Source organism: Microcaecilia unicolor, chromosome 11 (genome assembly GCF_901765095.1).
Source record: "Microcaecilia unicolor chromosome 11, aMicUni1.1, whole genome shotgun sequence".
NCBI lineage: Eukaryota > Metazoa > Chordata > Amphibia > Gymnophiona > Siphonopidae > Microcaecilia > Microcaecilia unicolor.
In genome coordinates, this window is record NC_044041.1 from 143101906 (window position 1) to 143124889 (window position 22984).

The following is a 22984-nucleotide window of genomic DNA, read 5'->3' on the forward strand; positions in this document are numbered from 1 at the left end:
GAACCATCTTGTTTGTGTTACTTTGGTTGAGAAGGCAACCCAGGATGGTCCCATGTCATATGACAGGGCAGAAGAAAATCAATGAGATTCCTGAAATGTGCTCATTCCTTGAGTTTTTAGTTCTGGGGTGAAATCCACTGATTGTGGGTTATCGGGGCAGGCTTATTCTGATCTGGTTTTACCACAACACGTAGGAGATAGGTAGTTTTTGCTCTTCTTGAACACTAGAACTAGAAGTCCATAGATTCACTGGGAGTAAAACCAGGGCTAGTTGAACCTCCATTGAAGACCTGATGTCACTACTTAATATGGGGCAATCTTATATAATCACTAACTAAGCTAAGAAGGAGTGAAGTGATGTCAATATATACCAAATAAAACTTCACTGTTATGTGTTCAGTAATTTAAATGATTCTCAAGACCTACTGATTTTCTCTTGTAGGAAGGAAAAGCCTCTGTTTTTTCAAAGGATATTATTGTGATCAACCTGTTTAACTTCCATCCTTAGCTGAAAAACCTTCCACCTTCCAATTATAACTTGATGTAAATAAATTCTTTCACTTTTTCAGTTGTTATAGTTTTTTTTAATCAAATGTAAATCAATCCATTTCAACTTCTTTTCTACCAATATTTGTTTGATTAGTACTTAGCATATGAGCAGATCAAATGTCCCCGATGTCAGCCAGCGTTTCGCAATATCTCACTACTGACTCGGGGAAATTTTATGCTGCGCTGAAAACAAAACAGCAATACAAATTTATAAAACACTACATTTAGTTGCTCAAAAGCTGTAACAACTCAGCATCAGCATTTACTGCGCTTGGGTTCATTAATGATTCTCAGAGCACAATTCAGAATGGCGGCTTGGCATCCATCTACCTCTATTTAAATCTTATATTGACAAATCAGGCTCTTTCTCTCTTTTGACAGGTCGAAATGTATGTTCATCAAACATCCTCAGCACATGCAAAGTAATGCAGGCTAAAACTTACATACTTATCGGGACTACCTCAGTTCTTACAAAAATTTATCCATTCAATTCCTACATTTAAACCAGTTGGTTGCAATGTTTTTAACCTAAAACTTCATCACTGTTCGCAGCACAAAAGCTGCAATCTTCAATCTCCACCTCCTGTTATTTTCTAGTACACAATCCATAACAAAACATGTCAGATCTTCAAAACAGTGGTTCTTCAATAAACAATGTTCAACCATAGGTGCTTCCTTAAGCTTTCTATGTAATGCATTCTGGTGCTCAGTCAGTCAATCTTGTTTTAAGCTTACTGGACGTTTGACCAACATATAGTTTATTACGGGTATATATAATAATACACTACATAATCTGAATTACATGTAGTGTTGTGCCTTAGAGAATACCTTCTGGAATCTGCAGGGTTTTCAAAAGATGAAAGATGTGGAGAAATCTTTTTCAGATGTTTTGATTAGAAGGGAACAATTGATTAGAAGAAATGGGAAAAATTTATGTACTAATAGCTTTAGAAAAGATACAGATAGGAACACTTTTCTCCAGTATGACAGTTGTCATCCAGAAGCCTTAAAGAATAGTTTACCTTTATCTCAGTTTTTGAGGTACGAAAGACTGTTCTACAAAGGATGAATATAAATAACAATCTAGGTTTTGAAAAAGAGACTCATACAAAGAGGATATCCAAAGAACATTATGAAGTCCGCTTATAAGTGAGCCCTTTATAACAACTGAGATCTGTTTTGTCAATCCTCCAATGAATGCATTGTCAGATAGAAATGATGGTATCATGTCTGTGATGCAATATGGTGGGGGTAGTAGACAATTATCTAACATCCTTAAAAAAACACTGGAATGTTTTATGATCTTTGCCAGTTTTTTTTCAGATAAACATTTATGGATAGCATATAAATGAGGAAGAAATTTTAAAGAGATTTTGTCACCCTCAACATTATGGGGTGTCCCAAATGGAGTTACACAACAAAATGGGAGCCATGCACCATGCCAACAGTGTTCTGTGTGCCCAGTTATGCTTGCTTTTTCATCTTTTGAAAATCCTGCAGATTCCAGCAGAAAATAAGAACATAAGAGTAGCCATACTGGGTCAGACCATAAGTATTGCCATACTAGGACAGACTGAAGGTCTGTCAAGCCCAGTATCCTGTTTCCAATAGTGGCAAATCCATGTCAAAGTAGCTGGCAAGATCCCAAAACAGTACAATATATTTTATGCTGCTTATTCTAAAAATAAGCAGTGGATTTTAATAATGGTCTATGGACTTTTCCTTTAGGAAGCCATCCAAACCTTTTTTTAAACCCCGCTAAAATAACTACTTTTTCTCCAAGGACAAGCAGGCTGCTTGTTCTCACGACTGGGTTGACGTCCACGGCAGCCCCCACCAACCGGAACAAAACTTTGCGGGCGGTCCCGCATGCAGGGCATGCCCACCGCGCATGCGTGGCCGTCTTCCCGCCTGTGCGTGACCGTTCCCGCTCAGTTTTTTTTTATTCCGCGCTGGAGAGAGACGTGTTACCGTCTCTCTCTCTGTCAGCCCCGGAAACCGGATCGCGGCCTAGCCGCGAGTTTTTTCTCTTTACGAACGCGTTCGCGTACTTTTTCTTTCTTCTGTAAAAAAAAAAAAAGTTTGTCCCCTTGTCGTCTTTTAGCCGCGGGGGCGCCTCGTTGCGGCCTTGTGGCCGCGCGGTCGTTTTCTTTTTCGGGTGTGCTTTTCACCGCCACCATCGACGACTTTGACTTCGCCGACGCGATTTTTCCGTCGATGTCCTCGAAGGTCCCGAGCGGATTCAAGAAGTGTGGTCGGTGCGGCCGGCAGATCTCGCAAACCGATACCCACGCTTGGTGCCTCCAGTGCCGTGGGCCGGAGCATAATACCAAGACGTGTACCTTGTGTCTCGGCTTGCGGAAGCGGACACAGGTGGCAAGGCAAGTTCTTCGGGACTGTCTTTTTGGAACTTGCGCCAGCCCCTCAACGTCGACGGCATCGGTGTCGACGGCCGGATCTTCGGTACCAGTACCGATGTCGACGAAATCGGCACCGACGATGGCACCGACCCCAGGAGTACAGGTACCGTTGGCCCGCCGGCGGGGGTGAGCGAACGCGCAGGCAATCGGCCCCGGCCACTCCCTCTACCCAAGGCCATCGGGACCGAACCCTATCAGACCCGATCCCTCGAGGCCGTGGGGGGGGGGGGGTTCTACCTCCTCTTCATCTCTACCGCCGAGCGCCGATGACGGGCACCGAAAGAAAATCAAGAAGCACCGTCATCGGTCGCCCACAGCACACGGGACTACCAACTCCGGCGCCTCGAGAGATGATTCGACGCCGAGAAAGCGGCAGTGCCGAGAGGAGTGTTCCCCCTCGGTTGAAGAGGTGTCACTGCGTCAGTCCATGGGTGCTTCGGTACCGTCTCCTGGACCCGAGCAGCTTCCGGCACCGACACCCACACTGGCCCCCCTGCCTTTCCCGACAGCGGGCCTTGACGAGTGCCTCCGAGCCATCCTTCCAGGGATTCTGGAAGGGCTGATGCGCCAGGCTTTGCCGGCACCGGGGGTGCTTGCGCCCCCGGCGCCGTTGATGGAGGCGCCGGTGTGCTCTAGCCCGATGCCGAGGCCTCCGACACCGATGCCGCTTGCGGCACCGGTGTCGACCGCCACGCAGGTGGAATCCCCGTCGACGTCGATGGAGGGAGCTTCATCCCCGCCAGCGCGGGAGTCCACCACTCGACGCCATCATCGAGGACATGGTTCCTCGCAGTCGAGACGGGCCCGGTTCAGGTCTGAGCTGCAAGAGCTCATGTCCGACACCGAGGAAGAGGCCTCGTGGGGGGAGGAGGAGGACCCCAGATATTTCTCCTCAGAGGAGTCTGAGGGCCTTCCCTCCGACCCCACTCCTTCACCAGAGAGGAAGCCCTCGCCCCCTGAGAGCCTCTCCTTTGCCTCCTTCGTCAGGGACATGTCTATTTGCATTCCCTTCCCCGTGGTCTCTGTGGATGAGCCGAGGGCTGAGATACAGCGCTGCGTATGCCTTGTAGCGCTATAGAAATGCTAAATAGTAGTAGTAGTAGTAGATGCTCGAGGTCCTCGACTATCCATCACCACCTAGAGAGTCTTCCACGGTGCCATTGCACAATGTCCTCAAAGAGACACTGCTTCGGAACTGGCTGAAGCCCTTATCTAACCCCACCATCCCCCAAAAAGCGGAGTCCCAATACAGGATCCACTCTGACCCAGAGTTGACGCGGCCCCAATTGCCTCATGACTCGGCGGTCATGGACTCTGCTCTCAAGAGAGCACGGAGTTCGAGGGATACCGCCTCGGCACCCCCGGGGCGGGAGTCTCGCACTCTGGACTCGTTTGGGAGGAAGGCCTACCAATCTTCCATGCTCGTGACCCGCATCCAGTCATACCAGCTCTACACGAGCATTCACATGCGGATCAATGTGAAGCAACAGGCGGACCTGGTCGACAAGCTCCCTCCGGAGCAGTCCAGGCCCTTTCAGGAGGTGGTCAGGCAGCTGAAGGCGTGCAGAAAGTTCCTGTCCAGGGGTATCTATGACACCTGTGATTTGGCATCTCGAGCTGCAGCCCAAGGTATAGTGATGCGCAGACTCTCATGGCTGCGTGCCTCTGACCTGGACAACCGCACCCAGCAACGACTGGCGGATGTCCCTTGCCGGGGGGATAACATTTTTGGCGAGAAGGTCGAGCAGTTGGTGGACCAACTACACCAGCGGGAAACGGCTCTCGACAAGCTCTCCCACCGGGCGCTTTCAGCATCCACCTCAGCAGGTGGACGTTTTTCTCGGGCCAGGCAGGCTGCACCCTACGCCTATAACAAGCGTAGGTACACCCAGCCGGCCCGAAGGCCTCCTCAGTCACAGGGACAGTCCCAGCGCGCTTGTTCCCGTCAACAGCGTGCGCCCAAGCAGCCCCCTGCGCCTCCACAGCAAAAGCCGGGGACGGGCTTTTGACTGGATCCATGGGAACATAGCCGCCATCAAAGTGTCCGTACCGGACGACCTGCCGGTCGGGGGGAGGTTGAAATAGTGCGGTGCGGATACACCCTGAATTTGGCCTCCACTCCACCAAATTGCCCACCGGGAGCCCAATCCTTCAGCTCCCATCACAAGCAGGTACTTGCACAGGAACTCTCCGCCCTTCTCAGCGCCAATGCGGTCGAGCCCGTACCACCTGGGCAGGAAGGACAGGGATTCTATTCCAGGTACTTCCTTGTGGAAAAGAAAACAGGGGGGATGCACCCCATCCTAGACCTGAGAGGCCTGAACAAATACCTGGTCAAAGAGAAGTTCAGGATGCTTTCCTTGGGCACCCTTCTACCAATGATTCAGAAAGACGATTGGCTATGTTCCCTGGATTTAAAGGATGCTTACACTCACATCCCGATACTGCCAGCTCACAGACAGTATCTCAGATTCCGTCTGGGGACACGGCACTTTCAGTATTGTGTGCTGCCCTTTGGGCTCGCCTCTGCCCCACGGGTGTTCACGAAGTGCCTCGTGGTAGTCGCGGCGTATCTACGCAAGCTGGGAGTGCACGTGTTCCCGTATCTCGACGATTTGCTGGTCAAGAACACCTCGGAGGCAGGGGCTCTCCGGTCCATGCAGTGCACTATTCACCTCCTGGAGCTGCTGGGGTTTGTGATAAATTACCCAAAGTCCCATCTCCAGCCAGCCCAATCTCTGGAATTCATAGGAGCTCTGCTGAATTCACAGACGGCTCAGGCCTTTCTTCCCGAAGCGAGGGCCCACAACCTCCTGTCCCTCGCTTCCCAGACCAGAGCGTCCCAGCAAGTCACAGCTCGGCAGATGTTGAGACTCCTGGGTCATATGGCCTCCACGGTTCATGTGACTCCCATGGCTCGTCTTCACATGAGACCTGCTCAATGGACCCTAGCTTCCCAGTGGTGTCAAGCTACCTGGAATCTAGAAGATGTCATCCGCCTGTCCCTCAGTTGCCGCAATTCGCTGCACTGGTGGACCATTCGGACCAATTTGACTCTGGGACGTCCATTCCAAATTCCGCAGCCCACGAAGGTGCTGACGACGGATGCATCTCGCCTGGGGTGGGGAGCTCATGTCGATGGGCTCCACACCCAGGGGCTGTGGTCCCTCCAGGAACAAGATCTTCAGATCAACCTCCTGGAGCTCCGAGTGTTCTGGAACGCACTGAAGGCCTTCAGAGATCGGCTGTCCTGCCAAATCATCCAAATTCGGACAGACAATCAGGTTGCAATGTATTACATCAACAAGCAGGGGGGCACCGGATCTCGCCCCCTGTGTCAGGAAGCCGTCGGGATGTGGCGTTGGGCCTGCCAGTTCGGCATGCTTCTCCAAGCCACATACCTGGCAGGCGTAAACAACAGTCTGGCCGACAGACTGAGCAGAGTCATGCAACCGCACGAGTGGTCGCTCCATTCCAGAGTGGTACGCAAGATCTTCCGAGAGTGGGGCACTCCCTCGGTGGACCTTTTCGCCTCTCAGACCAACCACAAGCTGCCTCTGTTCTGTTCCAGACTACAGGCACACGGCAGACTAGCATTGGATGCCTTTCTCCTCCATTGGGGGACAGTTGTCCTCAGAAGAACCGTGGAGATTGCAGTGTTTTCCGACTCTCATTTCGCAGAACGACGGAGCACTTCTGCACCCCAACCTTCAGTCTCTGGCTCTCACGGCCTGGATGTTGAGGGCGTAGACTTTGCTTCGTTGAGTCTGTCTGAGGGTGTCTCTCGTGTCTTGCTTGCCTCTAGAAAGGATTCCACTAAAAAGAGTTACTTTTTCAAGTGGAGGAGGTTTGTCGTTTGGTGTGAGAGCAAGGCCCTAGAACCTCGTTCTTGTCCTGCACATAACCTGCTTGAATACCTTCTGCACTTATCAGAGTCTGGTCTCAAGACCAACTCAGTAAGGAATCACCTCAGTGCGATTAGTGCTTACCATCATCGTGTAGAGGGTAAAGCCATCTCTGGAGAGCCTTTAGTCGTTCAATTCATGAGAGGCTTGCTTTTGTCAAGGCCCCCTGTCAAGCCTCCTGCAGTGTCATGGGATCTCAACGTCGTCCTCACCCAGCTGATGAAACCTCCTTTTGAGCCATTGAATTCCTGCCATCTGAAGTACTTGACCTGGAAGGTCATTTTCTCGGTGGCAGTTACTTCAGCTCGTAGAGTCAGTGAGCTGCAAGCCCTGGTAGCTCATGCTCCTTATACAAAATTTCATCATAACAGAGTAGTACTCCACACTCACCCTAAGTTCCTGCCAAAGGTGGTGTTGGAGTTCCATCTTAGTCAGTCAATTGTCTTGCCAACATTCTTTCCCAGACCACATACCCGCCCTGCTGAACGTCAGTTGCACATATTGGACTGCAAGCGAGTGTTGGCCTTCTATCTGGAGCGGACACAGCCCCACAGACAGTCCGCCCAATTGTTTATTTCTTTCGACCCCAATAGGAAAGGGGTCGCTGTCGGGAAGCGCACCATCTCCAATTGGCTAGCAGATTGCATTTCCTTCACTTACGCCCAGGCTGGGCTGACTCTTGAGGGTCATGTCACGGCTCATAGTGTTAGAGCCATGGCAGCGTCAGTGGCCCACTTGAAGTCAGCCACTATTGAAGAGATTTGCAAGGCTGTGACGTGGTCATCTCTCCACACATTCACATCACATTATTGCCTCCAGCAGGATACCCGACGCGACAGTCGGTTCGGGCAGTCGGTGCTGCAGAATCTGTTTGGGGTTTGAATCCAACTCCACCCTCCAGGACCCGATTTTATTCTGTTCAGGCTGCACTCTTAGTTAGTTGTTCTTCGTAGGTCAATTTCTGTTATGCCCTCGCCATTGCATGGTTCAATTGACCTGGGTTCTTGTTTTGAGTGAGCCTGAGAGCTAGGGATACCCCAGTCGTGAGAACAAGCAGCCTGCTTGTCCTCGGAGAAAGCGAATGATACATACCTGTAGCACCTGTAACAGGTGTTCTCCGAGGACAGCAGGCTGATTGTTCTCACCTACCCTCCCTCCTCCCCTTTGGAGTTGCGTTTTACTCATTCCTTTGCTTGTCATTCAACTGAGCGGGAACGGTCGCGCACGGGCGGGAAAACGGCCGTGCATGCGCGGTGGGCGTGCCCTGCGTGCGGGACCGCCCGCGAAGTTTTGTTCCGGTTGGTGGGGGCTGCCATGGACATCAACCCAGTCGTGAGAACAATCAGCCTGCTGTCCTCGGAGAACACCTGCTACAGGTATGTATCATTCGCTTACTGCAGTCTCCAGCAACGAATTACAGAGTATAATTTAACATTTGAGTGAAGAAATATTTTCTGTGATTCATTTTACATTTACTTCTTTGTAGCTTCATTGCGTGCCCTCTAGTTCTACTATTTTTAGAAAGAGTAAACAAGCGGTTCACATCTCCCCGTTTTACTCTGTACTGGCTGCGTTTTGGTCATGCTATTCTTATTAAAAAAAACTCAGGCTAAGTTAGAAGAAGAAAAGACATCTTTATTTCTCACTAGCAACAGCACAAGAAATACTATTGGCTCTTGGTATTAGTAGTTTTACAGAACAGAGTCTAACAATACTACTACTACTACTATTTAGCATTAGGAAGGAAAGCTTTATTCCTCACTGTCATTCAAAGGTCACAGAACAGAGAGAAAGAAAGGAAGAAAGAATGAATGAATGAATGAAAGATTCTTAGCTGTAAAGAATTAGTTCTTACAAGGCGGGGAGGACACCCACGCCTGGAAATAGGCTGTGGCAAGTATATGAAACTTCTCTTGCCATCCGGACTATTTCAGAGTCTCTTTAGATAAGCAGTTACTCATATACCCTTCCCATCACAAAGGACCACCTCACCCAATCAGCAATCCTGCAAGTACATAGGAAACCTGTGATAGGGCTCTTAGTGTCCTTGCAACACCTCTGCTCAGTAACAAACAGTTGGGATGTCATGACAATGGTGGGGTCTTGTCAGTTTGTTTGTAACAAGACAGTTGGTTGGGATGTCATAGCAATGATCTTTATCAGTTTGTGGTCAGCCAGAAATTCCTGTCTTGTAACTATCAGTGGAAACTCAAAGAAACACAAACAGAAATAAGCAGACCCAAAAGAAAAGGCCAGAAAATTCCAGAACAACTCCACTCATTATTTTATAGATCTCTATCATATCTCCCCTCAGCCGTCTTTTCACCAAGCTGAAGAGTACTTACTGCTTTAGCTTTTCCTCATAGGGATGTTGTCCCATCCCCTTTATCATTTTCGTCATCCTTCTCTGTATCTTTTCTAATTCCACTATATCTTTTTTGAGATGCGGTGACCAGAATTGAACACAATATTCGAGGTGCGGTCGCATCGTGGAGCGTTACAAAGGCATCATAAGATCCTCATTTTTGTCTTCCATTCCTTTCCTGATAATACCTAACATTCTATTTTTTTCTTAGCTGCCACCGCACACTGAGAAGAGGGTTTCCACGTATCATCAACGATGATGCCTAGATCCCTTTCTTGATCGGTGACTCCTAACGTGGATCCTTGAATTACGTAACTATAATTCGGGTTCCTCTTTCCCACATTCATCACTTTGCACTTGCTCACATTAAACATCATCTGCCATTTAGTTGCCCAGTCTCCCAGTCTCGTAAGGTCCTCTTGTAATTTTTCACAATCCTCTTGTGATTTAACAACTTTGAAAAACTTTGTGTCGTCAGCAAATGTAATTACCTCACTAGTTACTTCCATCTCTAGATCATTTGTAAATATGGTAAAAGGCAGTGGTCCCAGCACAGACTCCTGGGGAACCCCACTATCTACCCATCTCCATTGAGAATACTGACCATTTAATCCTACTCTGTTTTCTAAGTTTTAACCAGTTTTTAATCTACAATAGGACACTACCTCCTATCCCATGACACTCCAATTTCCTCTGGAGCCTTTCATGAGGTACTTTGTCAAACATCTTTTGAAAATCCAGATACACAATATCGACTGCTCACCTTTATCCACATGTTTGTTCACCCCTTCAAAGAAATGTAATAGCTTGGTGAGGCAAGATTTCCCTTTACTAAATCCATGTTGGTTTTGTCTCATTAATCCATGCTTTTGAATAGGCTTTGTAATTTTGTTCTTTCTCCGAGGACAAGCAGGCTGCTTGTTCTCACTGATGGGTGATGTCCACGGCAGCCCCTCCAATCGGAATCTTCACTAGCAAAAGCCTTTGCTAGCCCTCGCGCGCCGATGCGCACCGCGCATGCGCGGTCGTCTTCCCGCCCGAAACCAGCTTGTGCCGGCCAGTCTTCTTTTCTCCGCGCTCAGTACGGTTGTGTTTTACCGTTCGTGCCCCGAAAAGTCGACCTCGCGCGTCGTTTTCGACTAGTTTCTGTGAGAAACTCCAAAAATTATTTGGGTTAACCACTTTTGGTTTTTTCCTTCCTCTACTTCGAGTTTTTTTCGCCCCGTTAAGTTTTCTTTCGTCATCGGGGTAGGCCTTACTTAGGCCCCGGTCGAAATTTCCTTTTTTCTGTGCCAAATTTCGCCATTTCGTCTTTCGATTTCGCCGGCGTGATTTTTCCGCCCATGACATCGAAGCCTTCCAGCGGCTTCAAGAAGTGCACCCAGTGCGCCCGGGTAATCTCGCTCACTGACAGGCACGCGTCGTGTCTTCAGTGTCTGGGGGCTGGGCACCGCCCTCAGGCCTGTAGTCTGTGTTCCCTTTTGCAAAGGCGGACTCAGGTAGCGAGGTTAGCCCAGTGGAACATTTTGTTCTCGGGCTGTTCGTCGGCATCGGCACCGGGGGTATCGATCCTCGGCGGCCAGTGCATCGAGTGCATCGAGGCATCGGCCCTCTGCATCGGCGCCGAGACATCGGACAGCTGCATCGACGTCGGTGGTACCGGGACCTCGTCTGCTGATGTCGTTGGACGGTGGTGCTTCGTCTGGAGTGCAGGTGAGGGCTGTCCATTCCCCTGCTGGTGGCGGTGAGCCTTCGGGTGGGTCTCCCCCTACCCTGAGGGCTCCTGCGGTACAGCCCCCCCGAGACCGACCTTCTTCGGTCTCGGCCCCGAGGAAGCGATGGCTGGATTCTACGTCCTCCTCGTCGGTGCCGGGAAGCTCCGGTGACATGCTTCGTCCCAAGAAGTCGAAGAAGCATCGTCACCTTCCCATGTCGGTACCGAGAGCTCTGGGTCGCCGAAGGAGTCGGCACCCAGCAGGCATCGGCGCCGAGAGGACCGCTCACCCTCTGTTCAGGAGATGTCGATGCACTCCACTCTGGACAGCCCGGAACAGCCTCCACGCCCGGAACAGGTTCTGACGTCGACGCCTGCATCGACCTCCATGCCTTTCTCTGCAGCCGCTCTGAACGAGAGCCTCCGGGCCGTTCTCCCAGAGATTCTGGGAGAGCTGTTGCGCCCTACCCCTCCGGTACCGGCGGTGCTTGCGCCGCCGGTACCGTCGAGCGTGGCGCCGGCTGGCCCATCGCCCGAGGTGAGGTCTCTGGCGTCGGGGCCGCGTGCGGTGCCGGCTGCCGTCGCCTCCCAGGAAGGCTCCCCGACTACGTCGGCGGAGGGAGCTTCGCTGATGCGGGCGAGGGAGTCTACCTCTCGACGCCCCCATCGTGGACGTGGCTCCACGGAGTCGAGTCGGGCACGGTTGCAGACACAGGTCTGTGAACTTGTGTCTGACACCGAGGGTGAGGCCTCGTGGGAAGAGGAAGAGGACCCCACATATTTCTCTGACGAGGAGTCTGAAGGTCTTCCTTCCGATCCCACTCCCTCTCCTGCAAGACAGCTTTCTCCTCCTGAGAGTCTGTCTTTTGCTTCCTTTGTCCGGGAGATGTCTACGGCCATCCCCTTCCCGGTGGTTGTGGAGGACGAGCCCAGGGCTGAAATGTTTGAGCTCCTGGACTATCCTTCTCCACCTAAGGAAGCGTCCACTGTTCCCTTGCACCATGTCCTAAAAAAGACATTGCTTGCGAACTGGACCAAGCCTTTAACTAATCCCCACATCCCCAAGAAGATCGAGTCCCAGTACCGGATCCATGGGGACCCAGATCTGATGCGCACTCAGTTGCCTCATGATTCTGGAGTTGTGGATCTGGCCCTAAAGAAGGCTAAGAGTTCTAGGGAGCATGCTTCGGCGCCCCCGGGCAAGGACTCTAGAACCTTAGACTCCTTTGGGAGGAAGGCCTACCATTCTTCTATGCTCGTGGCCAAAATTCAGTCTTACCAGCTCTACACGAGCATACACATGCGGAACAATGTGCGGCAGTTGGCGGGCTTGGTTGATGCGCTCCCCCCTGAGCAGGCCAAGCCATTTCAGGAGGTGGTCAGGCAGCTGAAGGCGTGCAGAAAATTCCTGGCCAGAGGGGTGTATGACACCTTTGATGTTGCGTCCAGGGCCGCTGCTCAAGGTGTGGTGATGCGCAGGCTCTCATGGCTGCGTGCCTCCGACCTGGAGAATAGAATCCAGCAGCGGATTGCGGACTCGCCTTGCCGTGCGGATAACATTTTTGGAGAGAAAGTCGAACAGGTGGTAGAGCAGCTCCACCAGCGGGACACCGCATTCAACAAGTTCTCCCGCCGGCAGCCTTCAGCCTCTATCTCTACAGGTAGAAGATTTTTTGGGGGAAGGAAGACTGTTCTCTACTCTTCTGGCAAGCGTAGGTACAGTCCTCCTTCTCGACAGCCTGCGGCCCAGGCTAAGCCCCAGCGCGCGCGCTCTCGTCAGCAGCGTGCGCCTCAGCAAGGCCCCTCGGCTCCCCAGCAAAAGCAAGGGACGAGCTTTTGACTGGCTCCAGCAGAGCATAGCCGACATCCAAGTGTCAGTGCCGGGCGACCTGCCAGTCGGAGGGAGGTTGAAAGCTTTTCACCAAAGGTGGCCTCTCATAACCTCCGATCAGTGGGTTCTCCAAATAGTCCGGCAAGGATACACCCTCAATTTGACCTCAAAACCTCCAAATTGTCCACCGGGAGCTCAGTCTTACAGTTTGCAGCACAAGCAGGTACTTGCAGAGGAACTCTCCGCCCTTCTCAGCGCCAATGCGGTCGAGCCCGTGCCATCCGGGCAAGAAGGGCTGGGATTCTATTCCAGGTACTTCCTTGTGGAAAAGAAAACAGGGGGGATGCGTCCCATCCTAGACCTAAGGGCCCTGAACAAATATCTGGTCAAAGAAAAGTTCAGGATGCTTTCCCTGGGCACCCTGCTTCCCATGATTCAGGAAAACGATTGGCTATGCTCTCTGGACTTGAAGGATGCCTACACACACATCCCGATACTGCCAGCTCACAGACAGTATCTGCGATTTCAGCTGGGCACACGTCACTTCCAGTACTGTGTGCTACCCTTTGGGCTCGCCTCTGCGCCCAGGGTGTTCACAAAGTGCTTGGCGGTAGTAGCAGCAGCACTTCGCAGGCTGGGGGTGCACGTGTTCCCATATCTCGACGATTGGCTGGTAAAGAACACGTCCGAGGCAGGAGCCCTGCAGTCCATGCAGATGACTATTCGCCTCCTGGAGCTACTGGGGTTTGTGATAAATTACCCAAAGTCCCATCTTCTCCCGGCGCAGAGACTCGAATTCATAGGAGCTCTGCTGGATTCTCGGATGGCTTGCGCCTATCTCCCAGAGGCGAGAGCCAACAACTTGTTGTCCCTCGTCTCGCGGGTGCGAGCGTCCCAGCAGATCACAGCTCGGCAGATGTTGAGATTGCTGGGCCACATGGCCTCCACAGTTCATGTGACTCCCATGGCCCGCCTTCACATGAGATCTGCTCAATGGACCCTAGCTTCCCAGTGGTTTCAGGCTGCTGGGGATCTAGAAGACGTGATCCACCTGTCCACGAGTTTTCTCGAATCCCTGTATTGGTGGACGATTTGGTCCAATTTGACTCTGGGACGTCCTTTCCAAATTCCTCAGCCACAAGAAGTGCTGACCACGGATGCGTCTCTCCTGGGATGGGGAGCTCATGTCGATGGGCTTCACACCCAAGGAAGCTGGTCCCTCCAGGAACGCGATCTACAGATCAATCTTCTGGAGTTACGAGCGATCTGGAACGCTCTGAAGGCTTTCAGAGATCGGCTGTCCCACCAAATTATCCAAATTCAGACAGACAACCAGGTTGCCATGTATTACGTCAACAAGCAGGGGGGCACTGGATCTCGCCCCCTGTGTCAGGAAGCCGTCAGCATGTGGCTCTGGGCTCGCCATCACGGCATGGTGCTCCAAGCCACATATCTGGCAGGCGTAAACAACAGTCTGGCCGACAGGTTGAGCAGGATTATGCAACCTCACGAGTGGTCGCTCAATTCCCATGTAGTGCGACAGATCTTCCAGGTGTGGGGCACCCCCTTGGTGGATCTCTTCGCATCTCGAGCCAACCACAAAGTCCCTCAGTTCTGTTCCAGGCTTCAGGCCCACGGCAGACTGGCATCGGATGCCTTCCTCCTGGACTGGGGGGAGGGCCTGCTGTATGCTTATCCTCCCATTCCTCTGGTGGGGAAGACTTTGTTGAAACTCAAGCAAGACTGAGGCACCATGATTCTGATTGCTCCTTTTTGGCCGCGTCAGATCTGGTTCCCTCTTCTTCTGGAGTTGTCCTCCGAAGAACCGTGGAGATTGGAGTGTTTTCCGACCCTCATCACGCAGGACGAAGGGGCGCTTCTGCATCCCAACCTCTGGTCCCTGGCTCTCATGGCCTGGATGTTGAGAGCGTAGACTTTGCCTCTTTGGGTCTGTCAGAGGGTGTCTCCCGTATCTTGCTTGCTTCCAGGAAAGATTCCACTAAGAGGAGTTACTTCTTTCTATGGAGGAGGTTTGCCGTCTGGTGTGACAGCAAGGCCCTAGATCCTCGATCTTGTCCTACACAGACCCTGCTTGAATACCTTCTGCACTTGTCTGAGTCTGGTCTCAAGACCAACTCCGTAAGGGTTCACCTTAGTGCAATCAGTGCATACCGTTACCGTGTGGAAGGTAAGCCGATCTCAGGACAGCCTTTAGTTGTTCGCTTCATGAGAGGTTTGCTTTGTCAAAGCCCCCTGTCAAGCCTCCTACAGTGTCATGGGATCTCAATGTCGTTCTCACCCAGCTGATGAAGCCTCCTTTTCAGCCACTGAATTCATGCCATCTGAAGTACTTGACCTGGAAGGTCATTTTCTTGGTGGCAGTTACTTCAGCTCGTAGAGTCAGTGAGCTTCAGGCCCTGGTAGCCCAGGCCCCTTACACCAAATTTCATCATAACAGAGTAGTCCTCCGCACTCACCCTAAGTTCTTGCCAAAGGTCGTGTCGGAGTTCCATCTGAACCAGTCAATTGTCTTGCCAACATTCTTTCCCCGTCCTCATTCCTGCCCTGCTGAACGTCAGCTGCACACTTTGGACTGCAAGAGAGCATTGGCCTTCTACCTGGAGCGGACACAGCCCAACAGACAGTCCGCCCAATTGTTTGTTTCTTTTGATCCCAATAGGAGGGGAGTGGCTGTGGGGAAACGCACCATATCCAATTGGCTAGCAGATTGCATTTCCTTCACTTACGCCCAGGCTGGGCTGACTCTTGAGGATCATGTCACGGCTCATAATGTTAGAGCCATGGCAGCGTCGGTAGCCCACTTGAAGTCAGCCTCTATTGAAGAAATTTGCAAAGCTGCGACGTGGTCATCTGTCCACACATTCACATCTCATTACTGCCTGCAGCAGGATACCCGACGCGACAGTCGGTTCGGGCAGTCAGTTCTTCAGAACCTGCTTGGGCTTTAGGATCCAACTCCACCCCCCGAGGGCCCTGTTTGTTCTGTTCCAGGCTGCACTCTCAGTTAGTTGGTAAATTTTTTAGGTCAATCTCAGTTATGTCCTCGCCGTTGCGAGGCCCAATTGACCATGGTTGTTGTTTTGAGTGAGCCTGGGGGCTAGGGATACCCCATCAGTGAGAACAAGCAGCCTGCTTGTCCTCGGAGAAAGCGAATGCTACATACCTGTAGAAGGTATTCTCCGAGGACAGCAGGCTGATTGTTCTCACAAACCCGCCCGCCTCCCCTTTGGTGTTGTGTCTTCCCTTATCTTTGTCTTGCTACATATGAGACTGGCCGGCACAAGCCGGTTTCGGGCGGGAAGACGACCGCGCATGCGCGGCGCGCGAGGGCTAGCAAAGGCTTTTGCTAGTGAAGATTCCGATTGGAGGGGCTGCCGTGGACGTCACCCATCAGTGAGAACAATCAGCCTGCTGTCCTCGGAGAATACCTTCTACAGGTATGTAGCATTCGCTTTATAATAGTCTCTACCATTTTGCCCGGCACCAACATCAGGCTCACCGGTCTATAATTTCCCTTCAATCTTCTGGAACTACGCTTGATTTTAAAGATAAATTGCATATTACTAACAATATTTCCGCAAGTTCATTTTTCAATTCTATCAGTACTTGAGGATGAATACCATCCGGTCCAGCAGATTTGCTACTCTTAAATTTGTCAAATTGCGTCATTACATCTTCCAGGTTTACAGAGATTTCATTCAGTTTCTCTGACTCTTACATATTCTCTGCTATGATCTTGTCCTCCTTGAGCGCCCCTTTTGGTCATTCATGATCTAACGGTCCCATGGATTCCCTTGCAGGCTTTCTGCTTCTGATGTACCTGAAAGGTTGTTACTCTGAGTTTTAGCCTCCGCAGCAAGTTTCTCTTCATATTCTCTTTTAACCTTCTTTATTAATACTTTGCCGGTGGTGGGAGGCGGAGCCGGTGGTGAGAGGCGGGGATAGTGCTGGGCAGATTTATATGGTCTGTGCCCTGAAGAGGACAGGTACAAATCAAGGTAGGGTATACACAAAAAGTAGCACATATGAGTTTATCTTGTTGGGCAGACTGGATGGACCGTGTAGGTCTTTTTCTGCTGTCATCTACTATGTTACTATGTTTTTACTATGACTTGCCAGTGTTTATGTTGCTTCTTATTTTCTTCATTTGGATCCATTTTCCATTCTTTGAAGGACAATCATTTGGCTGTAATAGCCTCTTTTACTTCATCTTTAACCTCCCCCTGAGGCAGCAGTGAGAGCCTGCGAAACGCTGGCCATCGTTGGGGACATTTGATCTGCTAATATGCTAAGTATTAATCGAACAAATATTGGTACAAAAGACGTTAACAATGGACTAATTTAATTTTGATTAAAAAAACTATAAAAATTGAAAGCATTATTTTTGCAAATGAAAAAAGTAGCTAGATAGTTATCTGAATGTTAAGAAAATCTGGATTAATGAAATGTGGAGTATCTCCAGGCCTTCTATGTTTTCATTTTTTCCTTTTCTTATATAATTACAACCAATGTTACCTAACGCCCCTACTCTTTTTCTGATTAGGTGGTCTAAGAAAGAGTTAGTTAATTTTCCTTTTAAAATTTGATGTATTTCTTATAAAATACTTACTCTGAGTTTCTGTCACAAGATGTAAATGCTTGTACTTTAAGTGTGAAATTTAAATAAAATAAAATTAAAAAAAAAAAATTTGAAAGCATTTACATCAAGAAATAATTGGAAGGTGAAAGGTTTTTCAGCCAATAAGGATGTTATTATGCCGGTTGATCACAATAATATCTGTGAAAAAATGGAGGCTTCAGAATAATTTAAATTACTGAACACATAACTAGTGAAGTTTTATTTGGTATATATTGCAATCTTCTATAATGTCAGTCTGGAGAAAAGGGCAGGTCTCCTTTTATCAAGCACACTGATCTCAATTAGGATAAAGCACAGTGCTCTATTGCTGCAGTCTGAGAAGGTGGCAGTTTTCCTGGACAGGTCATTTTTTTTTCAATGTTCTTGTCCCTTCCAGATACATATGGTGTGGATCAGAAGCGGAAGCGAGGTTTACCTGATGTCATGGGGGAGCTATCAGGCCCAGGTGGGTATTCTCGACCCAGGGAGGTACTGTGAGGTTTTCTTCTAATCTGTCATGCATCATTGCAGTTTTAATATGCTAATCTTAAAGTGGATCTTGGAAAGCCTGCACCCTAATTAGTCATTCTGATCTGCATAATTCATATAGATGTTAAACCAGTTTCAAATCATAGTAAACAATGCTCTCAGATTTGACAGAGCAGCCAAGACACAGAATATGTTGTGATAATCCAGAGGCTGTACTCATGCAGGATAAGCAGTTTGATAGTAAATCTGGCTCATTTTCTCAGCAGCCCAGGAGCAGAGCCCTAAGTAGGTTGGAAAACCCAGAAGGGCCCTGGAAAGGAGGGGATCCCAGCTCTCTAGTCACTCCCAGGAAGCCCCAGAGTCAGTCCATGTGGAAGGGCCAGGATGCAGAGTTAGCCCAGTATCCCAGAATGGGCTAACAAGAATGCTGAAGTGAGAGGGAAGGGCCAGCATGGGCTAACAAGACCTGGAGGTGAGAGCTGAGGGGGAGGAGATGGAATGAGCAGATCAAGCAGAGTTTCAAACTGCCTAAGAGACCTATTCCCAAAGAAAAAGAAGCAGTAGAGATTGCCACAGAATAAACTGTGCCAGTCGGTCAGTGCTTGAAACTGCACGGATTTCTTTTTTTACTTTCCCAGGTGGTGGTACCTGGTGTTTGTAATTGCCAATATGAGGGTGGAGGGACAGACTCAGCCACAGAGATGCTTAGTTGGTCAGAGTGTGTGTGGGAAAACTGTGAACTTCCCCGGCTGCATGAGCTGCTAAACAGGGAGATTAAGAGAAACTGATTGTTAAAAGAACTTTATTAGATGGAGGAGGGGTAAAGAACACACCTCTCTCTTACTTTCGGTGTCTTGTGAATGCTGCTACTGACAAGCACTATGAATTACAGAAAGGTCATTGCTGAGAGAGAGAGAGTTCTCTGCTCACAGGACAGAACAGCTAGGTAAACAGAACTGAGATTATCACTGGATGGGTTTGAACATTCTTGTGACTTCTTGTGAGGAGAAATATCCCTATAAGAAGGACTAGAGTCCAGGACTGGATTAGGATCAGGAGTGCCATATTTTCTTTTTTTGTGTGTGTTTGCTGACATTGTAATTCAGCAGCTTTTGCAAGGAAGCCAGAAAGGGCTTTAACAAGGCAGCATCAGGACAACATGACCAAGCGGCGCATTACATTGTCAAAGGCAAATTCCTTAATGAATCACAAAACAATCTGATTTTCAAATTCAAGATACTAACTGCACTCACATGTAAAAAGTACATTCATACTTTTCCTTGTGCAGAACATGGCAATTCCACTTTCAAAAATTAACCCCGGAGAACTTTGCTCTTAAATTTCTGCTTCATATCTAATAATGATATAAATTAACCACTTAGCTTTGTCGGCTCAGGAGTAAGTGGTCTAACATGACTCATGTTTTGGCAAGATGTGTTTGGCTGACAAATTGTACAAAACATGAGTCATGTCGGACCACTTATACCTGAGCTGACAAAGCTAAGTGGTTAATTTATGTCATTATTAGATATGAAATCTAGTACTGATTATGTTTAGCAAAGTTGAAAAGATTATCCATTTAAAGAAGAGACCAATGATGAATCAAGTGCTTAATTCTTGAAGGCATGAGTATGAGTTGCACGGCTGAGGTCATGATAGATTTATTAAAAGAGTATATTTTGCATTCCATTATTTAAAGGGGATGTTTTATAAAAGTAACATATGCACCTATGTGCTTTTCTAAAATTGCCTCTCTGAAAATTCCCGTGCAGAATTAAACCTGCCCCAAAGCAAGTGTAACTTCTACTAAGTTTCTGCAGATATGTGCTTTGGATGCTTATATCCTTATATATAAAACACTGTTTAATGTGCAAAATGGCCCATAAAAATGGTTCTGATGAAATGTCAAATATACAAGTCAGCAACAGGTATTCTGGGGGAGGGGGGAATGGGCATAGCTTGGGGAGAACAGGGGCAGAGTTGCAATGTGTACAACAGTTTGTGTGCTACTGGGAGCAGTTTCGGGTGCCTATTTTATAAAGATACATAGGCACCAATATTACCTTTATAAATAAGTGGTAGTATTTATAGAAGCAGACATGGTTGATGAAAGATAAGCTATTTTATTGGAAAATCAAATATGAAATCAAACCCAAAAGAAAGGTAAAATTATGAAGGGTAGAGCTGTTTGTGTGGCTCATATGGCTACAAAAGCATTTTAAAGCAAATTTAAAACCACGATTAAAATGACAAAAACAAAATGGCCTCTGGATATATAATTTATTTTTAAAGCATTTTTAGAGCAGTTACTTAGCTATTTAATAATGATGCCATTTTGCAGTTTTATTGCAGTTTTGAATTTGCTTAAAATGCCTTTTTAGCCACATGAGCCACACAAACAGCCTCTGCCCTTCTTAATCTTTTTAATCAGTGGTGTAGCCCACCCACTTTGGACTCGGGCCCACCCAAACATTTGACACCCTTTCTGTGGCTGGTGGGGATTCCCAAACCTTGCCAGCTGAAGATTTTCTCTCCTTGGGCAGCCCTCGCTTTTCTAAATGTCAGCCAGCAGCACTTACCTTGAGTTGAGGCTGAGACCGGCCCTTCTGCACATGCTCAGTTTTTGCACATGCAAAAGCACTGAGCATAAACGGCCTGCCAGCAGCAGCATCAGTTTGAGGTAAGTGCTGCTAGCTGCTGTTTGGAAGAGTGCTGGCTGCTCAAGGAGGAAGAGGAAATCTTCAGGTGGCAGGGTTTGGGGATCCCCGCCAGCTCAAGCATTTAATATTTTGTTGCAGGAATGGATGCATGAATTTGTGATGCTTCAGGAGTCAGACAGCACACACCAGAATGAGAAAGTAATCTTCTTTATTTGCCAGCAAACAAAGCAAGACATCAGTTCTAGCTCTCTTCTCTTTCTCTCAGCTCTTTTTGTCTTTGTCTCAGCTGCTTCTCTTCTTATGCTGTCTTCTCCTTCTTCTGTCTGTTCCTTCTGTCCTTCTCTTTCTTCTGAGCTCCTTCTGACGTAAACTGCTTCTGCTCCTACTTAAATAGGGTCCTAAGCCCTCCTCCTAGCCTAGCCCCCTTTACTCCCAATTGGTTAAGAAATTGATTGGCTACCTTGCCTCAACCAATCATTACTTTTGAAATATCAGTTACATAGGTTCCAGACATCCTAAACTGACCTCTGACCTGGGGCCCCTTAAGCCAGACATTTGGGCTCCAGTCTCTTACATGTTATTATGATTGATTTCTCATATTCCTAGTACTAACTGCTAACTAAACTCTGGCATTCATTAAAGGGGTCAAAAGCCAATCTTACTTAATAGCATACATACCAGGTTATTACTTCCAGGAGGCCAGTCCTACACTTAGCTATAATTAATCAAGGAGAAGAGAGCTGACTAGTTCTGACCTCTTCACCTATCAGCTTATACATTGAACCAGCCAGAACTATGGCTAAGTCAAACCACATGTTGATCTCCTCAATGCAGTCCTTGCTTGACCTCTTAAACAGCAGACAAAGAGTAATACAGAATTTAACAGATATTCTACACAGACACAAACCTTATTAATTTACACAGAATCAGTATTTCTTATAAGACATATTCTAAATATCAAAAACTTGTAAATACTAATCTATTGCCTCTCTCTCTCTAAATAGTATTTTCTATCTAAGCATTTTAAACTACAATTAATCATATGTCTGGCTCATTCCTTTATTCATTCATAATAGTTTACAGCTGTGCCAGCATTTAGCAATCCATCACTCACAAGGGTCTTTCTGACCTTTCTTCCCTCTAGCTCAACAAGCTGGATTTCTAATATTCTCCAGATGACATTCCTTCTCTTTACTTTGCTGGCAGAGTGAAAAGAATTCAAACTTCAAGCTTTTAAATCCCAGAATTAACAGTTAATATCACTTCTTATATATATAATTTCTTTGTCCACTGCCTCAATTTGAGGTTTGTGGGCAGGGAGGGGTGAAAAGAGGAGCAAACCTGAGGGAGACCAGGAGTTTTTAATCTCCATTAACTGTCTCATTCTATGACTACCATCCTTTTTGGACTACTTTGTTTCTTGGGACCTTTACTTATAAATATGTTAAAATTCCAAAAAGGCACTTAAGTGCCCTATTATAAATTTACACCCCATGCGGCTAAAAATATGTACATAATTTACCCTTTGAAAAACTATAGGATAATCAATGTGTGCCATCAGTGTGCTGCAGTGGATTAGCCAGAAACAATTTTTTTGAGGGGGGGGGAGGTTTCCAAGGCATACAGGCCTTCAAGTGCACCAGACAGTGGATTTGTAACTAATCTGCCACAACTGTAATGTATTGTGTATGTGTATATCCTATATAATAAAAAGCACCTCCAACGTTCTGAAGCTGATTGCGTGGAACTGTAGCAGTGTAGGGTTCGTAAGTCTGTAACTCAGCGTTTCATTGGCTCTCACTGTCCCGCAACGTCACAAGAACGAGGAACCAATCATCGGTCTGTAAAAAAACACCCAACCCGCCTGCCCGGTCCGTCATTGCCACCTAGCGATTCTCCTCTCTCCCCTGCCCCCCCTCCAGGCACCCACCGAGTCTCCGTTGCTCCTTTGAAAGCCCTGCCCGTCTGTAGCCTTCCCTTCCAGTCGTTCCCTCAGAGTCCTGCCCTCGCAGAAAGAGGAAATTACGTCAGAAGGTGGGACTCAGAGGGAACGAACTCGAAGGGAAGGCTACAGACGGGCAGGGCTTTCAAAGGAGCAGCGGAGACTCGGTGGGTGCCTGGAGGGGGGGGCAGGGGAGAGAGGAGAATCGCTGGGTGGCTACAAGGGGGCCAGGGGACAGAGGAGAATTGTTGGGTGCCTGGAGGGGGGCAGGGGAGAGAGGAGAATCGCTGGGTGGCTGGATGGGGGGGCAGGGGAGAGAGGAGAATCGCTGGGTGGCTGGAGGGGGGGCAGGGGAGAGAAGAGAATCGCTGTGTGGCTACAGAGGGGGCAAGGGACAGAGGAGAATCGCTGGGTGCCTGGTGGAGCAGGGGAGAGAGAAGAATTGCTGAGTGGCTGGAGGGGGGGTAGGG

The 22984-nt window shown here is 48.6% G+C and overlaps 1 protein-coding gene across 5 annotated transcripts in view; it reads left to right on the plus strand.

Annotated features, from left to right (window-relative positions):
* The window catches only part of RELB (RELB proto-oncogene, NF-kB subunit), a 321053-nt gene that overhangs the window by 252885 nt on the left and 45184 nt on the right, over positions 1 to 22984 (plus strand). For all 5 annotated transcript variants that reach the window (XR_003943711.1, XM_030217493.1, XM_030217497.1 and 2 more), the window contains one exon: positions 17821 to 17889. Coding sequence is in view for 4 of the 5 variants with exons in the window: in XM_030217493.1 (XP_030073353.1) it covers positions 17821 to 17889 (69 nt within the window). In the remaining variant the exon portion in view is untranslated. The remainder of the gene's footprint in view (positions 1 to 17820; positions 17890 to 22984) is intronic.